At 47.6% G+C, this 21,098-nt stretch overlaps 1 protein-coding gene across 1 annotated transcript in view; it reads right to left on the bottom strand.

Moving 5' to 3' along the window:
• Nucleotides 1–21,098, bottom strand: part of LOC142243005 (vomeronasal type-2 receptor 26-like) — a 175,116-nt gene that overhangs the window by 82,834 nt on the left and 71,184 nt on the right. Inside the window, exon 3 of the mRNA XM_075314884.1 lies at nt 16,830–17,624. Within this exon, the coding sequence (XP_075170999.1) occupies nt 16,830–17,624 (795 nt within the window). The remainder of the gene's footprint in view (nt 1–16,829; nt 17,625–21,098) is intronic.

Raw genomic sequence — 21,098 nt, 5'->3', positions numbered from 1 at the left:
CAGTTTGGGAATGAGGGTCTACATTATGCTTAGAAACTTATTCATCAGGGCCTGAATCTGACTCACAAAACTTCTGGGCATCACTGCAGATCATTTCCTGGTCTGGACTCACTGTAGCTTTTGAACAGACCTCAGAATCCCAGGCTATAGTGTGACTGAACAGCTCTGCAGACTCTGCAGCTTCTCTGTTATCTCAAACTCTGCAGGGCAGGTGAAGACTTGAGAGCTGGTAGAAAGCAAGTGCGATTGGGGTGACAACTCAGAAGACTGGAGTTTTTTGGATGTTGAAGTTGAGGTAGAGGAGAGGCCCCTTGATGGAGCACTTGAGATCCATTCAAACATGTGCTTTTTTTGTGCATCATCTACCTTTGTTAGAGTTGTTCGGTTCCGTAAAAAAGGGATCACATCAGATTGTCCACGGAAAGTAGTAGACATTTTACTTTTGCTGGAAGATGGCCTTTATTCAGCAGATGTTACTGTAGCTTTACCACCTACCCCACGGACATAAACTATTTTTCCTTTTCCAACACGCCTGTTCCCCTTTCCACCAGCATCTGTGCTTTTGCCACTCATTTTGTTTGTGACGAAATTGGACACTTAAAATCTCGTAGCAAAAATGGACAGGTGGTGTAGATTGCAGAGGTGGTCTAGCTTTATTGCCAGCTGAAGAACCAACACTGACTATCCCTGACAATGCAACTGTGGCCCTAAAAATGGCAGCACCTTTTGCAATTAAAATTGTGTAGCAAAAATGGACAGGTGTGTAGAATGCACAGTTTGTGTACCTTGCTTGACAGCAGAGGAACCCTAAGTTAGTATCCTAGACAACTTTAGTATGCCCCTAAAAGTGGCAGCACTTTTTGCAATTAAAATTGGGTAGCAAAAATGGACAGGTGTGCAGAAGGCACAGTTGGTGTACCTTGCTTGACAGCAGAGGAACCCTAAGTTAGGGTCCCAGACAATTCCCAGACAATTTTAGCATGCCCCTAAAAGTGGCAGCAATTTTTGCAATTAAAAATGCAAAGCAAAAATGGACAGGTGTGTAGAATGCACAGTTTGTGTACCTTACTTGACAGCAGAGGAACTCTAAGCTAGTATCCCAGACAATTTTAGTATGCCCCTAAAAGTGGCAGCAATTTTTGCAATTAAAAATGCAAAGCAAAAATGGCACTGACATCAATTGCCACACAGTACCCATAGTGTCTTTGCACAGCAATGAGACATGGGCCTTGCAACAGACAGGGCTGTTTGTGACTCTGGAGGTAGCAAAAGAAAAATAGATGCCATGATTTCTGCTCGGGGGAGACCCTGCGTGAATCTGGTCTCAGAAGGTCACAGTGTCTTGCCGCTGGCAGGTTCACTATTGTTACTTGATAACATCTTCTTGCTAGTGATGCTGTAAGGGTTATGCACCCTTGCCTAGCTGGCTGCTGGCTGTAGCTTACAATCTTATGTGGGGCATGGTGACACACTTGCCTTGTATGGCTCACGTGTTGAACATTGTTGTCCAGCAATTTTTAACCCACTATCCCAGCCTAGATTGGCTTCTGCACAGGGCACTGTCACTATCTGCTCACTTCCACCGTTCAACGGCACAGCTGACTGACTTGCATCGCTACAGAAGTCTTTCGGCCTGCCGGTTCACCACCTGAAATGCGATGTAGCGACACGCTGGATTTCGACTCCCTACATGTTGCAGTGACTGTTGCAGCACCGCAGAGCTTTGGTGCAATACGTTATTATTATTATTTATTATTATAGCGCCATTTATTCCATGGCGCTTTACAAGTGAAAGAGGGTATACGTACAACAATCATTAGCAATACAAAACAGACTGGTATATGAGGAGAGAGGACCCTGCCCGCGAGGCCTTACAGTCTACAGGGAAGGGGTCATGGTGCGATAGGTAAGGACAGAGCTGGTTGCGCAGTGGTCTCCTGGACTGAGGGCTATTGTAGGTTGTAGGCTTGTTGGAAGAGATGGGTCTTGAGGTTCCTCTTGAAGCTTTTCACTGTAGGGGAGAGTCTGATGTGCTGAGGTAGAGCATTCCAGAGTATGGGGGATGCACGGGAGAAATCTTGTACGCGATTGTGGGAAGAGGAGATAAGAGAGGAGCAGAGGAGGAGATCTTGTGAGGATCTGAGGTTGCGTGCAGGTAGGTACCAGGAGACTAGGTCACAGATGTAGGGAGAAGACAGGTTGTGCATGGCTTTGTATGCCATGGTTAGTGTTTTGAACTGGAGTCGTTGGGTGATGGGAAGCCAGTGAAGGGATGGGCAGAGTGGCAAGGCTGGGGAGTAGCGAGGGGAGAGGTGGATTAAGCGGGCCGCAGAGTTTAGGATAGATTGGAGGGGTGCAAGAGTGTTGGAAGGGAGGCCAGAGAGCAGGAGGTTGCAGTAGTCGAGGCGGGAGATTATGAGGGCATGCACTAATGTTTTTGCTGATTCTTAGTTAAGGAAAGCACGGATCCGGGAGATGTTTTTGAGTTGTAATTGGCATGAGTTGAAGAGGGCTTGGCTGTGTGGCATGAAGGATAGAGCAGAGTCGAGGGTCACTCCAAGGCAACGAGCTTGTGAGACTGGGGAGAGTAAGCAACCATCAAGTTTGATGGAAAGGCTTGTTGGAGGAGATGAGTGAGGAGGAGGAAAGACAATGAGCTCTGTTTTGTCCATGTTAAGTTTTAGGAATCGCGCAGAGAAGAAGGATGAAATAGCAGACAGACAGTGTGGAATTTTGGTTAGTAGAGAGGTAATGTCAGGTCTAGAGAGGTAGATCTGTGTGTCATCGGCATAGAGATGATAATAGAAGCCGTGGGACTCTATGAGCTGTCCCAGGCCGAAGGTGTAGATGGAGAACAGCAGGGGTCCAAGAACTGAGCCTTGGGGGACACCGACAGATAGGGGGCGAGATGAGGAAGTGGTGTGAGAATGGGAGAAGCTGAAAGTTCGGTCGGTTAGGTATGAGGATATCCAAGATAGGGCCAAGTCTGTGATGCCCAGAGATGAGAGAATCTGTAGTAGGAGGGAATGGTCTACTGTGTCGAAGGCATAGGACAGGTCCAGGAGGAGGAGAATAGAGTAGTGTCGCTTTGCTTTGGCAGTTAGTAGGTCATTAGTGACTTTAGTAAGGGCAGTTTCAGTGGAATGATGCGGTCGGAAGCCAGATTGTAGCTGGTCAAAGAGGGAGCAGGAGGAGAGGCATGAGGACAGTTCAAGATGGATATGCTGTTCCAGTAGTTTTGAGGCATAGGGGAGAAGGGATATGGGGCGATAGTTTGACACAGAGGATGGGTCAAGGGAGGGCTTTTTGAGGATGGGTGTAATAGAGATATGTTTAAAGCATGAAGGGAATACACCAGTTGTTAGTGATAGGTTGAAGAGATGGGTTAGGGCTGGGATGAGGACTGCGGTGATGTTGGGGATGAGGTGCGATGGGAGCGGGTCCAGTGCACAGGTTGTTAGATGTGATCTTGAGAGTAGAGTGGAAAGATTGTTTTCTGTCATGGTGGAGAAGCTGGATTTGGACGAAGAAGGCTGAGTAGCTATGATGAGGGGCTGTGGTGATTGTGGGCCAAAGCTTGTTCTGATGTTGTCAATCTTCTGCTTGAAGAAAGAGGCAAAGTCTTCAGCTGAGATGAAAGGAGAGGGAGGTGGTGCCGGAGGACGGAGGAGAGAATTAAAAGTGTTGAATAGCTGTTTAGGGTTGTGAGAGAGAGAGAGGATATGAGGGATGAGAAGTAGGTTTGTTTTGCAGCAGTGAGTGTGGACTTGAAAGTGGTTAGGGACTCTATATGCAATGAAGTGCTCAGTGGAATGAGACCTCTTCCATCTGCGCTCAGCAATTCTGGAAGCCCGTCTCAGTTCTTTAGTCTGCCTCGTGTGCCAGGGTTGCCTGTTGGTTGTGCGGGTTTTGGTGTGTGTGAGGGGGGGCAGCTGATTCGAGAGCTGCAGAGATTGTAGTGTTGTATAAAGTTGCAGCAGCATCTGCATCGTGTAGAAATGCAATGTCTGTGAGAGGGAGAAGGGACTGAGAAAGGGCGTGTAAATCAAGGTGTTTGATATTTCTGCGAGGGTGTGAAAGTTTGTGGAGGGGGGGTTGTGTAGTTGGAGAAGAGAGGGAAGAGAATGTGAGTAGGTTGTGGTCAGACAGGGGGAGAGGTGAGTTAGAGAGGTTAGATAGGGAACAGAGGCGAGTGAAGATGAGGTCCAGTGTGTGGCCATCTTTGTGAGTAGCTGCAGAAGACCAATGGGTGAGGCCGAAGGAGGAAGCGAGTATTAGAAGTTTGGAGACAGATGAGTTGGAAGTGTCAATGGGGATATTGAAATCACCCATGATGATGGTGGGGATGTTGGTGAAAGGAAGTGTAGTAGCCAGGTGGTGAAATGATCAAAAAAGGCAGTGGCTGGCCCTGGAGGGCGGTAAATGACAGCCAGTTGAAGGTTTTAGGGGGCATAGATGCGTACGGAGTGCACCTCAAAAGATGGGAGAGTAACAGAGGGTGGTAGTGGAATTGGTGTAAAGGAGCATTGGTCGGACAGGAACAAACCAACTCCTCCAAAATGCTTGTTGCTGGAGCGGGGGGTGTGAGAGAGTTGGAGACCTCCATAGGTAAGTGCAGCAGGAGAGGCAGTGTCAGAGTGGGTGAGCCAGGTTTCTGTGATGGCGAGGAAGTAAAGTTTATTAGTGATGAGAAGATCATGAATGTAGGATAGTTTGTTGCAGACAGAGCGAGCGTTCCATAGAGCTCCTTTTAGTGGGACTGGGGGAGCGGGGGCTGGGTGGATGAGTATGAGGTTTGAGAGGGTGCGGAAATTTGTGTTAGGTTGTGGATGTGGGTTTGAAGTGACAATAGGGATGTGGTGAGGAGGACCAGGATTTGGAGAGCTATCCCCAGCAGTGAGGAGAAGCAATGAGAGTGTTAGTAGGTGGAAGCAGGAGAGTCCGTGAGGTGGCCGTGAGTGTCTGGAGACACTGGGTGTAATATTGAGGAAAATGTCTGAGGGGAAGGTGAAATGGGTGGGGAGGATGGAGGGAGAGATGAAAACTTCATTACTGGGTGTAGAGATCAGAGGGGGCGGTAGAAAGTGTAGTATTATAGAGGTAAAAGTTAAGAGACACACGAACATTGTTTACATTGACTATGTGGTCAAATACCTTCTGGTCAAATCCGGCCCAATTCTGGCCTAATTCAATGTATCATACTTATATGGTGCATACTTGTATTGTTGCAGACAAAGTCTAGTGCAGACTTTGAGCTGTCCCAGTATATACACATACAAGTGCATTCAGCTGTGAAGGGGTGGAGTGCAACAAGAACCCCTTGATGACTCAATCAAAGAAGCCAGATGCAGCATCACATAGGCAAAATAAACAAAGGTCATAAAAGGAAGGTGGGGGAACATGGGGGGGGTCACAGATGCTGGAGCATGCCAGGGAGATATTGAAGCAAAGATGAAACAGGTCAGGTATTTTGAAAAAGTAGGAAGAATGAATTGACATACCATGTATTAAAACACACAGCAGACAGAAGGGGATAGCAGATCAGTTCATGGAAAAGTAGGATGAATGAATTGACATACCATGTATTAAAACACACAGCAGACAGAAGGGGATAGCAGATCAGTTCATGGAAAAGTAGGATGAATGAATTGAGATACCATGTATTAAGACACACAGCAGACAGAAGGGGATTGCAGATCAGTTCATGGAAAAGTAGGATGAATGAATTGACATACCTGTGGGAAGATAGACATGGTGATTAGATGATGGCAGAGAAGTGATGGTAGAATACCATGTGCATCATAATAATATCTCTGGCCTAATTCAATGCATCATACTTATATGGTGCATACTTGTATTGGTGCAGACAAAGTCTAGTGCAGACTTTGAGCTGTCCCAGTATACGTTATGACATATTACCTGGGCCAACGAGATGCAGAGGTGGGGAAGATCACTCTGATGGAGTGGTCTCAGATCAAGGACTTATTCACCCTTTTGCAAAATTTCAACATGGCGATGAATATGTTTAGTGCTGACAATGCCATTATCAGCATGACAATTTCAGTCATTTACATGCTGGAGCACACTCTAAACAGTATTTGGAGTCAGGTGGTTGGACAAGAGGAAGGGGAGGAAGTACAGGAGGATTCATATGCGGAAGGGATACCAAGATCTACAAGGTCCAGATGGTCAGCATCACCAAGGCGGCAGGCATGGGACGGTGGGGGAGAGGGATTAACAAGGGCACATGGTAGCAGCCAAACTATTGAGGAAGATGCAGGAGCCCAGGAAGAAATGGAGGACGAACTGGCGATGGGCATGGAAGACTCAGCAGATGAGGGAGACCTTGGTCAAATTTCGGTTGTTCATGGTTGGGGGAGAGGTCAGTGGAAGGAAGCATGGTTATCATCTTGCCGCCACAAACACAGCAAGGACATGGTCCTCATGGATGCGCAAGACACATGAGCGCCTTCTTGCTGCACTACCTACAACATGACCCTCGGATTGTCCGAATTAGAAGTAATGATGACTACTGGGTTGCCACACTCTTAGATCCCCGGTACAAGACAAAATTTGCCAAAATAATTCCAGCCATAGAAAGGGACGCACGTATGCAGGGGTATTAGCAGAAGCTGTTATGCAATCTTAGCTCAGCTTTTCCACTAAACACCAGTGGTGCAAAGAGTAAATCTCACAGTTGTAACTTGCCAACCATGGGACTGTCGAGTCATCATCAGTCAAACCGTACCAGCAGCACCGTATGTGGTGGTAACAGCAATTTTATGGAATCATTTCATGAGTTGTTTAGACCATCCTTTGCAAGGCCACAAGAGACAAGAAGTCTGACACATAGTCAACGGCTGCAGAGGATAATACAGGAGTATCTCCAAGTGAATATAGATGTCATGACTCTGCAACAGGAGCCTTGCTCATTTTGGGCTTCCAATCTGGAAAAATGGCCTGAGCTCGCCCCTTACGCCTTGGAGATCTTGTCATGTCCTGCAGCCAGCGTCGGAACATGTCTTCAGTGCTGCTGGATTTGTCCTGACAGATAAGTGCACGCGTCTGTCCAGTGACAATGTGGACAGACTAACGTTCATCAAAATGAACAAGTCATGATTCAGTAAGGACTTTGCTACCCCTGTGTCAGTATGGCGACAGTAAAGGCTGGCGTATTTTTGAATGTGCTTGATGCAAATCAACATGTCAAGTTTGCAACTGGAAGACAAGTGATGCCACTGAAGTGGTGTCTGTGGCCCAATTTTTAGAAAAAAGGGAGACTCTGGTTGGAGTCCCCTCTCTGTTTTTTTTAAACATGCTCCAAGATGAACAAGTCATGGTGTACCGCCCCGTGCTCGGCAGCCGAGCCGCTCGGGTCCGGACCTTCAGTGGGTGGCTTGAGGGTCTCCGGACCCGGAGGTCCTGCGATCACTTCAATGAAAAGGGGTTTGTGGTTTGGGAACGTAGTTGTACAGCCAGAGCCATGTTAAGTTCGTGACGCTACCCACGGGATGTGGTGAAGATGGACACCACCGCTGCAGTTACGGGGCACCCGGGATAGATGTTGCGCAGCAAGTTGTTAACCCCTCCGTGGGCAGGGATGGTGGCCCCGGGACCTGTTGGGGGGGATGTTTGGCGGTGCATGGAGATGGGTGGCCAGACGGCACTGATGTATTCACTATTAGTAAACACACGAGTCTCTGTTAAACCAAGGTGATGTGGTCGGTACCCGCAGCCGGCTGCAGTCTGGTCCCCCATCCGGCTGGTGGTCTCTGTCTTTCTCCTGCACCTGTTTGTGATGGTGGACTACCTGCGCTTGCAACTTCAGGAGTCCACTCCCGGCTTGTGGCTGCCTGAGGAGCCCTTTGCCCGCAGACACTGGCCCGTGGGATCTCTGAGCCGTGGAGGTGGCTTTCTATCCCCCTCGTTGGGCTGTTGCCTTCAGTCAGGACTTTGGGTGGGACAGGACCTCTAGTCCTGGCCGCAATCAGTTAATTAGCTAGCCCCCAGTAGCTTCTGAACCTAGCTTCAGGGTATGAGTACCCCACTGTGTGCTCCAGTTTCCTAGTCGGTTCCCCGGGTCGGTACCGGTGGGCTATAACCCTGTCCCGGTCCACCTCGGTTCCACCAAGCCATCTTCCTGGCTCCTGCAGACAGAGGCCTCCGTCTGCCTCCTAGCCAAAGGTACCAGGGCTCCTACCCTGTCACCTGCTCAAATTGGGTGTTCTCTCCTCTGCTGGAGCTGCACACATCTCCAGCCCACACACCTCTCCAACTTGAACTCTCAACCTTATCTGGCTTACTTTCCCGCCCCAGGCTCTCTGAACTCCTTGGTGGGCATCTACCAACCGCCTGGTTCCGCCCTCTGGTGTGTCCATCAAACTCTGAGGGGGGTGACTACGGTTTATGTGTTTGGCTGTATGTTACTTATGAGGGACAGGTGTAATGCAGGGCCCTATTTGTGACTACCTGGCCCGGCCAGGGCGTCACACTTCCCCTTGGTTAACCACAGAGCGTCCGCTGGCTGTCCGACCACCACCGGTTTATTTTGTTTTAAATGAAAAAGATAAAACATATTTACAATTATAATAACTTTTGTACAATTAAGCATACTTTAGATTTCTTCCCTTACGGTAGGCAGGTTACTTAAATGTTGCATAAAACACATTTTATTAATCGGGAACGGGACGGGACTGGGTCCTTTTCACTTTGCCCACCCAAGCAAACCTAGCCCTGATGCTGCCTCTAAAAACCAGGTCAGCACCCCTTTTCCCAGTCCAGGAAACAGGTTGGGGTCCGGGTGTTGCTCACACGGGCCAGGTATTAAGTTCGTTACCCGGCAGTCTCTCTCAGAGGCCCAACGTCAGGGGACTCCTGTCCCGGAGGGTCGTCACCACGGTTTCACTAGTGACAGGACCTCGGCATACAATTTCCCGCAGGCCCTTCCTCCAACCAGCCTCTCCAGAGACTGCAGGACGGTGCAAAGGGTTGTCCAGGGACTATTTACAAGGCCCAATGTTTTTTGGGGTGGCCTGCAAGTTCTCAGCCATGTTATTATTTAACTTTAAAACATCAGGAACATCAACTTGGTCCCAACGGGGACGGGCAGAAAGGTAGCCGGGAACCGCTACCACTTAACACTCTTCTTCTTCATCAGCGGGACTTTATGGCGGGGGAGGGGAATGGGCGCGCCTCCGGGATCAGTGGTATGTCTAAGTCGGGACGGGGCACTTTCTGGACGCTGATACGATGTGGAGCCGGTACTGGTGCCAGAGCGGTAACAGGCTTGCTGCTGGCGGCTTCTTCGGCCTGATCCTCGTGGGCCGGTGGCACGGGCACCGCTGCCGGTGTTGAGGGCAGCGGACCGAGTGGGGAGACAGTCATGGGTGCAGGCATTGAGGGAGGCAGAGCGGTGGGCAGGGGCAGACCGGGTCCTTCATCCTGAACGGCCGGTCCCTGGGGGACACAAGCTTACCCGCTCCTCCGACGCTGTATCCACTTCACAAATCCTCACAGTCGCAGCTATCTCCACCATCTCGGCTGCCCACCGCCTTAGCAGGCAGGTTGCCTGAGCCTGAATGCGGCGGCACATCTGCTCCGTCCGGGCTTCCACCCAGGCCGCGGTGCTGGACGCGGGCTCCTCCACCATGGGCTTGCCAGATGGTGCAGCCATGTTATCTCGATGGTATCCAGGAACGGGAAGGGTGGCATGGTCCTGAAGTCCTTGCCCTTTATCTGCTTGGTCACATGTTGCAGAATTTTCACCTGCCCCTCCTTGGTCTTTTCGCGACACTCCACTAGCCGGCAGGTAAGTTTCATTTTCCGACTTCTGGCTTTTCTTTACGGCCGTGTTCCCAGGGGGCGGGGCTTCAGCTTTGCGCCCTTACTTGGGGAAGGAGACCTTGGGCCAGAAATTTCGCGCCAATAAGATGGCGGATTCTGAAAATTTCGCAACGGATCCTCGCTGGCTTCAATACAAGGTGCACTTCCACAAGGTAAGTGGATGAGTAAGTTTCCTGTTCGTGATACCAGAAATTGAGGTGTACCGCCGCGTGCTCTGCAGCCGAGCTGCTCGAACCTTCAGTGGGTGGTTCGAGGGTCTCCGGACCCGGGGGTCATGCGGTCACTCCAATCAAAAGGGGGTTTGTGGTTTGAGGACGTAGTTGTACGGCCGGAACCGTGTTAGATTAGTGACGCCACCCACGGGATGTAGTGAAGATGAACACCACCGCTGCAGTTATGGTGCATCCGGGGGAGATGTTACACAGCAAGTTCTTAACCCCCCTGTGGGCAGGGATGGTGGCCCTGGGACCCATTGGGGGAGTGTTGGGCGGTGCAGGGAGATGGGCGGCCGGAGGGCACTGATGTACTCACTATTAGTAAACACTGAAGTTGAGCGATGTTCGAGGTTTGAGGTTCGCCAATTTTATGTTCGAGTGATTTTGGGGGGTGCTCGAGATCGAACTCGAACTCGAGCATTTTGATAAAAGCTCGACAGTTTGAGTTAGGTTCGAGAACAGTTCGCTCACCATAAACGTGGCTTTTCACAGTAAGGCTATGTGCACATGTTGGTATCTGCATGCGTCCTATGTCACCAGCACAATCCCTCTACCTTTTCTACTTACCAATCACGGGCACCTTGCTCCACGTCTGTCAAAAATCTGCAGTGCCTTTTCCTCTTTAGAAAATGGCTGCCACTTTATTAGTCAATTAGTTATTCTGTGCTTTCCCTGCCCACTGGCGCCAATGATTGGTTGCACTCAGACACGTCCCCAAGCTGAGTGACAGCTGTCTCACTGCAACCAATCACAGCCGCCGGTGGGCGGGTCTATATCGTGCAGTAAAATAAATAAATAAATAATATATATAAAAAAAATATGCGGTTCCCCCCATATTTGTCACCAGCCAGGATAAAGCCTCACAGCTGGAGGCTGGTATTGTCAGGATGGAGAGCACCATGTTATCGGGAGCCCACCACCCTAACAATATCACCCAGCAGCCGCCTGGAATTGCCGCATCCATTAGATGACTCTACCCAGCTCATCCAGAATTGCCCTGGTGCGGTGGCAATCGAGGTAATAATGAGTTAATCATGCCAGATGTTTCCCCGAGATACCGTCCATGATTAAACTGAAAGTGGAAGTAAATAAACACACACAGCGAAAAATCCTTTATTTGGAATAAAAGACAAAAAATCACTCTGTTTCACCCCTTTATTAATCGCCAAATACCCCTGGAGGTCTTACGTAATCCACACGACACTGTCAGCTCTGCTACAGAACACGAGTGCTCTTTAACAGCTCCACTTAGAAATTAAGTGAATCGTGCGGTCAGCAGAGACTTCAGCAGTGCAGACTTCAAGATTACCAAATGTGACTATCTTTATCAATCGAGTCAGTAGCTCAGTAGGTAGCGCGCTCGCCTCAGAAGCATTAGGTCGCGCGTTCTAATTCCTATCCCGGTAAAGAATTTATTTATTTTTATTTTTTTTTACTTTTAATTTTAAATTATAATAATTAGATATTTATAATTATAATTTAATTTAATTATGCACTAAGGGGAGGAGCCGGACATCAGCTGTGAGCCGCGGGACACACCTCTAAAATCGGAGCAGTTCAAGGAATGAGGCTGCATTGCTCTCTCCTCTCTCTCTTCTCTCTCTCTTTCTCTCTCTCTATCTTGTTTTCTCTCTCTCTCTTTCTTTCTCTCATTCTCTCTCTTTCTTTTTTTCTGTCTTTCTTTCTCTCTCTCTCTCCTCTCTCTCTTCTCTCTCTCTCTCACTCCCTCCCTCTCTCCTCTCTCTCTCTTTTTCTCAGTCTCTCATTTTCTCTTATTCCCTCTCTCTCTTCTCTCTTCTCTTTCCTCTCCCTTCTCACTTTCTTTTCTCTCTCTCTCTTATCTCTCCTCTCTCTCTTCTCTCTCTCTCATCTCTCTTTTTTCTCAGTCTTTTCTATCGTCTCTCTCTTCTCTCTCTCTCTCATTTTTCTCTTTTCTCTCTCTTTTCTCTATCTTCTCTCTCTCTCTTCTTTCTCTCTCTCTCTCTTTCTCAGACCTGGCGATGATCAGCTGATGCGGTCACCTTACGGAATCAGCTGACACTTTAAGTCGAGTTGTGAGGCTGGGTTTTTACCGCCCGGCCGGCTGAACTATCAGCTGATGCTGTCAGACAGGAGTCTGCACTGAAGTGTGTAGTTTGTTTTTTTTTTGCACTGATGCATCAGCTGATTGTATAAAAGCCGTTTATACAATCAGCTGCTGTGTCATGTGATTCAGGCCCTTAAACCAGACAAATCATCTGATCGTTTTGATTTCCAGCAAACTGCTCAGAGGATATTGAATCCAGATTGGACGGCGCTGGACCCTTGACCCAGGATTACTGCGGAGGGAGGTTCTTTTTTTAATAAAGATGGAGTCACTAATTGTGGTGTGTTTTATTTGTAATAAAAATATTTTTCTGTGTGTTGTGGTTTTTTTTTTTATCTGTACTAGAAATTCATGGTGGCCATGTCTATTATTGGCATGACACCATGAATTTCGGGCTTATGGCCAGTTGATAATATACAGCTAGCCATAACCCCATTATTACCCAGTGATCCACCCGTCACCAGGGCAGCTGTAAGAGTTGGATACAGCGCCAGAAGATGGCGCTTCTATGAAAGTGCCATTTTCTGAAGCGGCTGCGGACAGCAATTCGCAGCAGGGGTGCCCAGAAAGCTTGGGCACCCTGCGCTAAGGATTCCAATCCCCAGCTGCCTAATTGTACCTGGCTTGGCACAAAAATTGTGCAAAGCCCACATCATTTTTTTTTTTTTAATTATTTCATGAAATTCATGAAATAATTAAAAAAAGGGCTTCCCTTTATTTTTGGTTCCCAGCCGGGAACAAATAGGCAGCTGGGGGTTGGGGGCAGCCCATAGCTGCCTGCTGTACCTGGCTAGCATACAAAAACATGGTGAAGCCCACGTAATTTTTTGAGTGGGCAAAAAACTCCTGCATACAGTCCTGGATGGAGTATGCTGAGCCTTGTAGTTCTGCAGCTGCTGTCTGTCTGTATGGAGGAGAGCAGACAGCAGCTGCAGAACGACAAGGCTCAGCATGATCCATTCACTAGTGTATGCAGGAGAGCAGACAGCAGCTGCAGAACTATAAGGCTCAGCATACTTCATCCAGGACTGTATGCAGGAGTTTTTTGCCCACCCAAAAAATGACGTGGGCTTCACCATATTTTTGTATGCTAGCCAGGTACGGCAGGCATAGAAGCGCCATCCTCTGGCGCTGTATCCAACTCTTCCAGCTGCCCTGGTGACGGTGGCTTGCTGGGTAATAATGGGTTAATACTAGCTTTGTTTTACTAGCTAGTATTAAGCCAGAGATTCTTAATGTCAGGCAAGTTTGACCCGGCCGTTAAGAATCTCCAATAAAGGGTTAAAAAAAGACCACACAGAGAAAAAATACTTTAATACAAATAAATACACAGACACACTTAGAGACTCCATGTTTATTATTCCGTCAGCCCTCCACGATTCTGCTCTTCTCTCTTCTTTCTTCTTCAACCCATGCATCTCTGCTACATCAGACAGCACTGCATGGGAGAAAGACGTTAACTCAGTGAATAGACTGCACGGAGCAGCAGCGTTCTTCCTCCCATGCTGTGCTGTCTGATGTAGCAGTGCTGCATGGGTTGAAGGAGAATCAACCCATGCAGCTCTGCTACATCAGACAGCACAGCATTGGAGGAAGACGCTGCTGCTTTGTGGGTGATCAGAAGCTGCGTGCTGCAAGCGGTGACGTCACCGCTGACAGGTGGGTTGCTATAGCAACGGTTATCTCCGTTATTCACCGGCTGTGACAGCTGGTGAATAACGGAATGGGGTAGCAGAACAGGGAGCCAACCATGTGCCAGAGCATCTCGCCGGTACACGGGGATGCACAAACGACCACCGCGTACCGGAGAGATGCACTGACAGGACCTAGTAATGACATCTAGCCATGTGACCAGTCTATAGCCAATGAGATAATAGACACGTGACTGGTCACATGCTTTTATGACATCACGGAAGGTCCTATTATCAGTGCTGGTTACTGGGAGGATGCAGCGATTATCGGAAGGAAAAGCGACAGGAGACAGAGTGCAGGATGCGTCTCGGGGACAGGTAAGTGTTATGGAAATGTTTATTAACTGTATGTGTACATTTACAATGTGTTTTTATGTGTTTGTGTTTGCCTGCCATTGGTTTCAATGGGGCTCGAGAGGTTCGTCGAGCCGTTCGCCGAACCAAACTCGAATGTGGCCTCCGTTCGACGAACCGAACCGAACTTGAGCCTCTAGAGGCTCACTCATCTCTAGTAAACACACGAGTCTCTTGTAAACCAAGGTGACGGTGGTCGGTGCCCGCAGCCGGCTGCAGTCTGGTCCCCCACCCGGCTGGTAGTCTCTGTCTTTCTCCCGCACCTGTTTCTGATGGTGGACTACCTGCGCTTGCAACTTCAGGAGTCTGCTCCCGGCTTGTGGTTCCCTGAGGAGCCCTTTGCCCACAGACACGGGCCAGTGGGATCTCTGAGCCATGGAGGTGGCTTTCTATCCCCCTTGTTGAGCTGTTGCCTTCAGTCAGGACTTTGGATGGGACAGGACCTCTAGTCCTGACTGTAATCAGTTAATTAGCTAGCCCCCAGTAGCTTCTGGACCTAGCTTCAGGGTCTGAATACCCCCCTTTGTGCTCCGGTTTCCGAGTCAGTTCCCCGGGTCGGTACCGACAGGCTACAACCCTGTCCCAGTCCACCTCGGTTCCACCAAGCTGTCTTCCTGGCTCCTGTAGGCAGAGGCCTCTGTCTGCCTCCTAGCCAAAGGTACCAGGGCTCCTACCCTGGCACCTGCTCAAATTGGGATTTCTCTCCTCTGCTGGAGGTGCACACAACTCCAGCCCACACACCTCTCCAACTTGAACTCTCAACCGTATTTGGCTTACTTTCCCAACCCAGGCTCTCTGAACTCCTGGGTGGGCATCTTCCAACCACCTGGTTCCACCCCCTGGTGTGTCCATCAAGCTATGAGGGGAGCAACTAGGGTTTATGTGTTTGGCTGTATGTTACCTATGAGGGACAGGTGTAATGCAGGGCCCTATTTGTGATTACCTGGCCTGGCCAGGGCGTCATAATGGTTCAGCAAGGACTTTGCTATCCCTGTGTCATTATAGTGACAGTAAAGGCGGGCGTATTTTTGAATGTGCTTGATGCAAATCAACATGTCAAGTTTGCAAATGGGGGACAAGTGATGCCACTGAAGTGGTGTGTGTGGCCTAATTTTTGGAAAAAAGGGAGACTTTGCTTGGAGTCCCTTTGCTGTTTTTTTAAAAATGTTCCAAGATGAACAAGTCATGGTTCAGCAAGGACTTTGCTACCCCTGTGTCATCATGGGGACAGTAAAGGCTGGCGTATTTTTGAATGTGCTTGATGCAAATCAACATATTAAGTTTGCAACTGGGGGACAAGTGATGCCAGTGAACTGGTGTCTGTGGCTCAATTTTTGGAAAAAAGGGAGACTCTGCTTGGAGTCCCCTTGCTGTTTTTTTTATAACTGTTCCAAGATGAACAAGTCATGGATCAGCAAATACTTTGCTACTCCTGTGTCATCATGGGGAGAGTAAATGCTTGTGAATTTTTGAATGTGCTTCATGCAAATCAACAAGTCAAGTTTGCAACTGGGGGACAAGTGATGCCACTTAAGTGGTGTCTGTGGCCCAATTTTTTGAAAAATGGGAGACTCTGGTTGGAGTCCCCTTGCTGTGTTTTACATGATTTTAGAAGGGCATGACATGCCTTTATCTGTGTGTCCTCCTCCTTTTACTACTCCAGCTCCTTTGTTTTCGCATGAGTATATGTACTTGTCACTTTTCCATGTGTTTGTGGTGTCTTGTGAGTTGTTTGTCACCTTTTGGACACCTTAGAAGGTGTTTTCTATGTGTTTATGTGTTTGTGCTTGCCTCTCATTGTTTTCAATGGGGTTCGAAGGTGTTCGTCGAATGTTCGCCGAACTGAGCCGCCGTTCGACGAACCGAACTGAACTCAAACACTATGGGCGTGGCTGAAGACTAATGGGGAACTCGAGCATCTTTTTTAGAAGATTTCCCTGAAAAATTCTTGAGTCTCTTATTGACTTCCATTATAATTGGGTACTCAAGTCACACCCATCCGAGAATGTAATTGCTCGTTATGAGTATCGAGCATCAGAGCATGGTAATGAATCACTAATGAGCAACTAACTAATGTTTAAAAACCAAATGTTGTTAGAGAAGTGGATGACATTTTAGGTGTTAACTTACCATCCTGGAGCCACTGCACACACACAGGTAGTCTATTGTGTCCAAGCTCCAGGAAAATAAGCTGTACACTATGCAAGATAAAAACTCTCACATGAGAATGAAAGCTGATCTTCAGAAAAGTCCAGTCAATTGCAAACATTTATTTTCATTCCAACTAAATTAACCACATTAATACCCATTTGTTTAACAATATGACAAGAAAATCATCACCAAAGAAACTGAATTAAGAAAACAAGACCAAGACACATTTTAACTTAAAAATGTCTTTAACTTTGTAAGAATCAAAGGAAGAGTAAAAAGGACAAATAAATACAACATAGACCTTATTCTAAGTCATATTTCTGTGGCAATTTGAAATAATTCGGTTATCATTATGCGTCTTACTAGAGTTTATTCTCTATTACTGAATGTAGTACTAGAAGTAGAATGCATGTGTGTAACATATCAGTAAATATTTTTGTGTCATTTTTGTCAAATTATTATTTTTTTTGTGAACTACTATTTCCTTACTTTTCTTCTGTATACGTTAAACTCTGTTTCTTCCTTGCTTATTCCACTCATTCGTAATGTCTTATACATGTCATCCAGGGCTTGAGCCATCATCTGTACAGCTGTGTACACTCGGTAGGGCACTCCATCCTCAAAATAATTGCTGCGGTTTGTAAAATGTTCCTCACCAGTGCAATTGTGAAGGGTAATAGAAATAGTATGGTTAAAAATATAATTCTTAAAAACATTTCTTGAAACACAATGAAATGAAGTTATCCAAAGATCTTCTAGAATTGGGTCATGTGGGTGTGTAGATGGATGAAAGCTTAAAACCATTTCCTGTAATCCATTGACCCTGTACTTAAAAGGGCTAAATATTAGGCTACAATTAATCCAATGTGCATACAAAGAGACAGCGTTTTGTGACCAAGATGTCGTAAAGATAAAAGTTTTGTTTTTGGTAATGTGTGCTAAACGAGCTAGATGACTCTGAACCAGGCCACTACTTGTGCCGCAAAGTAGAATAACTTCCGATTTTAACTTATTAATGACAGATGAATGTAAGATTTCTATTTGTGTGAGAAAAAATATTTTTTCAATACATATTCCAGATTTTGTCAACTCTGAGCTAAGACCACGAAGCTCCCGTTCTCCAATATCATCATTTGTAGCAAAAATAATAACAAAGTTCCAATTAAAATACATCAACAACTTCACCAAAGCTACAAATTGCATCTCATTATCCTGGACTGTTCGAAAGAAATGTGGATACAATCTTCTATCACTGAGTATGGAGTCTCTTGCGCCGTAACTGACCTAAAAAAGGAATAAAAATAATCTTGATTCTCCAACCATATCATGCATAATTAAAGGGAAGCTGTCACCACTTTTGTGCCTTATAAGCTGTGGCCACCACCACTGGGCTCTTATATACAGCATTCTAACATGTTGTATATAAGAGCCCAGGCCGCTGTGAGAACATAAAAAACACTTTATAATTAGTGATGAGCGAGTACTAAAAAGCTCGGGTGCTCGAAGCTCGGGCCGAGCATCCCAAGATACTCGTGTACTCGGGCCGAGCAACGAGCCCAATGTTATCCTATGGGAGACCCGAGTATTTTTGTGAAATGACCCCCCGGCAGCATGGAGAAACCTAAAAATGTCACAAAAGTCTCAGAAGAGTGCTCAAATGACATGGCAACAGCATGGGGAAGACCCCTTGAAGCATTTATCACTCAAAAGTCACAGCTGTGAACAATTTTGTCCGCGTTTCACGCCATTTTTACGGACTCACCAGAAAACCTTCCAAAATGACCCCAAAATGATTTTTCATGGCAGAAATGTTAAGGGCACATACCCAATAGTGAGATAGAGCTGGTGTATGTTACTTTTTGAGATTAATACATGAAAGATTTTACGTGAAAACATTGTGTGGCACTCCGATGTCCCTGAGAAGAGACGTACATGAAGGCCTCTTGAGTCTAATGTGCCCATTTTGAGGAAGTGAGTCTTTGTAGTATTTTCCTTTGCCAGGGCAGTCCAAAATTGTGAGGTTCACCAATGCCCCTGCATAGAGACGTGCATGAGGGCCTGTAAACCTGAAGTGCCCATTGTAAGGAAGTGGGTGTATTATAGTATAGCCCTTTGGCAGGGCAGCCAAAAATTGAGAGGCTCCACATTGTCCCTGGATAGAGACGTGCATGAGGGCCTGTAAACTTGAAGTGCCCATTGTAAAAAAGTGGGTGTATTATAGTATAGCCCTTTGGCAGGGCAGCCAAAAATTGGGAGGCTCCACGTTGTCCCTGGGTAGAGACGTGCATGAGGGCCTGTAAACTTGAAGTGCCCATTGTAAGGAAGTGGGTCTATTGTAGTATAGCCCTTTGGCAGGGCAGCCAAAAATTGAGAGGCTCCACATTGTCCCTGGATAGAGACGTGCATGAGGGCCTGTAAACTTGAAGTGCCCATTGTAAGGAAGTGGGTGTATTATAGTATAGCCCTTTGGCAGGGCAGCCAAAAATTGGGAGGCTCCACGTTGTCCCTGGGTAGAGACGTGCATGAGGGCCTGTAAACTTGAAGTGCCCATTGTAAGGAAGTGGGTCTATTGTAGTATAGCCCTTTGGCAGGGCAGCCAAAAATTGAGAGGCTCCACATTGTCCCTGGATAGAGACGTGCATGAGGGCCTGTAAACTTGAAGTGCCCATTGTAAGGAAGTGGGTGTATTATAGTATAGCCCTTTGGCAGGGCAGCCAAAAATTGGGAGGCTCCACGTTGTCCCTGGGTAGAGACGTGCATGAGGGCCTGTAAACTTGAAGTGCCCATTGTAAGGAAGTGGGTCTATTGTAGTATAGCCCTTTGGCAGGGCAGCCAAAAATTGAGAGGCTCCACATTGTCCCTGGATAGAGACGTGCATGAGGGCCTGTAAACTTGAAGTGCCCATTGTAAGGAAGTGGGTGTATTATAGTATAGCCCTTTGGCAGGGCAGCCAAAAATTGAGAGGCTCCACATTTTCCCTGGATAGAGACGTGCATGAGGGCCTGTAAACTTGAAGTGCCCATTGTAAGGAAGTGGGTGTATTATAGTATAGCCCTTTGGCAGGGCAGCCAAAAATTGGGAGGCTCCACGTTGTCCCTGGGTAGAGACGTGCATGAGGGCCTCAAAACATTAAGTGTCCATTGTCAGGAAGTGGGTGTATTATAGTATAGCCCTTAGGCAGGGCAGCCAAAAATTGGGAGGCTCCACGTTGTCCCTGGGTAGAGACGTGCATGAGGGCCTCAAAACAATAAGTGTCCATTGTCAGGAAGTGGGTGTATTATAGTATAGCCCTTAGGCAGGGCAGCCAAAAATTGGGAGGCTCCACGTTGTCCCTGGGTAGAGACGTGCATGAGGGCCTCAAAACATTAAGTGTCCATTGTCAGGAAGTGGGTGTATTATAGTATAGCCCTTAGGCAGGGCAGCCAAAAATTGTGAGGCTCCACGTTGTCCCTGGGTAGAGACGTGCATGAGGGCCTCAAAACATTAAGTGTCCATTGTCAGGAAGTGGGTGTATTATAGTATAGCCCTTAGGCAGGGCAGCCAAAAATTGGGAGGCTCCACGTTGTCCCTGGGTAGAGACGTGCATGAGGGCCTCAAAACATTGTTCCCATTGCAAAGGAGCGGGTCTCCTGTCGTTGTAATGTCCATTCTGCAAAGAATGGGCGAAAAAATTTACCACTGGGGGTATACCTGAAACAAAGGCCTAAGTATTGCAATTTGTAACGGTCATCATGGTGGCACATGAGGAGAAGGAGGAGCAGTCCAGCGATTATCCAAAGTCCAGAAGTGTGTACCCATGGTTGAGTGGAGGTACATGGCAAACTTTAAATTCCGCTCTCATTTGCTGGTGGTGTGGTGAAGTCTGGCCCAATCCAACCCTTGTTCATCTTGATCAGAGTCAGCCTGTCAGCATTTTCAGTTGACAGGCGGGTGCGTTTATCTGTAATGATTCCACCTGCGGCACTAAAAACACGCTCTGACAAAACGCTAGCGGCAGGGCAGGCCAGGACTTCCAAGGCGTAGAGAGCCAATTCATGCCACGTGTCCAGCTTGGATACCCAATAATTGTAAGGCACAGAGGAATGTCGGAGTACAGTTGTTCGATCTGCAAGGTACTCCTTCAGCATCTGGGCAAACTTAGGATTTCTTGTGGCACTACCCTGCACCTCAGGGGCTGTGGTACGTGAGGGGCTGAGAAAACTGTCCCACATCTTAAAGACTGTTCCCCTACCTCTGGCGGATTGGACTTGTGTCTCTCTCGGCTGTACGCCTCGGTTGTCCACTGAATCCTGACCTATGCCGCTAGCGTTTTGTGAGGGGAATGCTTTGCCTACTTCCGTGACTATGGCCTTCCGGAACTGCTGCATTTTGGTTGACCTCTCCTCCACGGGAATAAGAGACAAAAAGTTCTCCTTGTAGCGTGGGTCTAACAGTGTTAACAACCAGTAATGATTGTCGGCCAAGATGTTCTTAACGCGAGGGTCACGAGACAGGCAGCTTACCATAAAGTCAGCCATGTGCGCCAGACTCTTAACAGCCAGGACTTCAGTAGCCTGACCAACAAGATGACTGAACATGCTGTCCTCCTCCTCCTCCTCCTCCTCCTCCTCATCTACCCTGTCCTCTGGCCAGCCACGCTGAACCGAGGATATGACTGGTGTGCATGTCATATCCTCAATTTGGCCGGAGAGTTGCTCCATGTCTTCATCCTCCTCCTCGTCATAGTCCTCCACTGCACGTTGTGATGAGACGAGGCTG

This window comes from Anomaloglossus baeobatrachus, chromosome 1, assembly GCF_048569485.1.
Source record: "Anomaloglossus baeobatrachus isolate aAnoBae1 chromosome 1, aAnoBae1.hap1, whole genome shotgun sequence".
NCBI classification, from domain to species: domain Eukaryota; kingdom Metazoa; phylum Chordata; class Amphibia; order Anura; family Aromobatidae; genus Anomaloglossus; species Anomaloglossus baeobatrachus.
The sequence above is the reverse complement of the archived record's forward strand: the minus strand, read 5'-3'. Positions and strand labels throughout refer to the sequence as shown.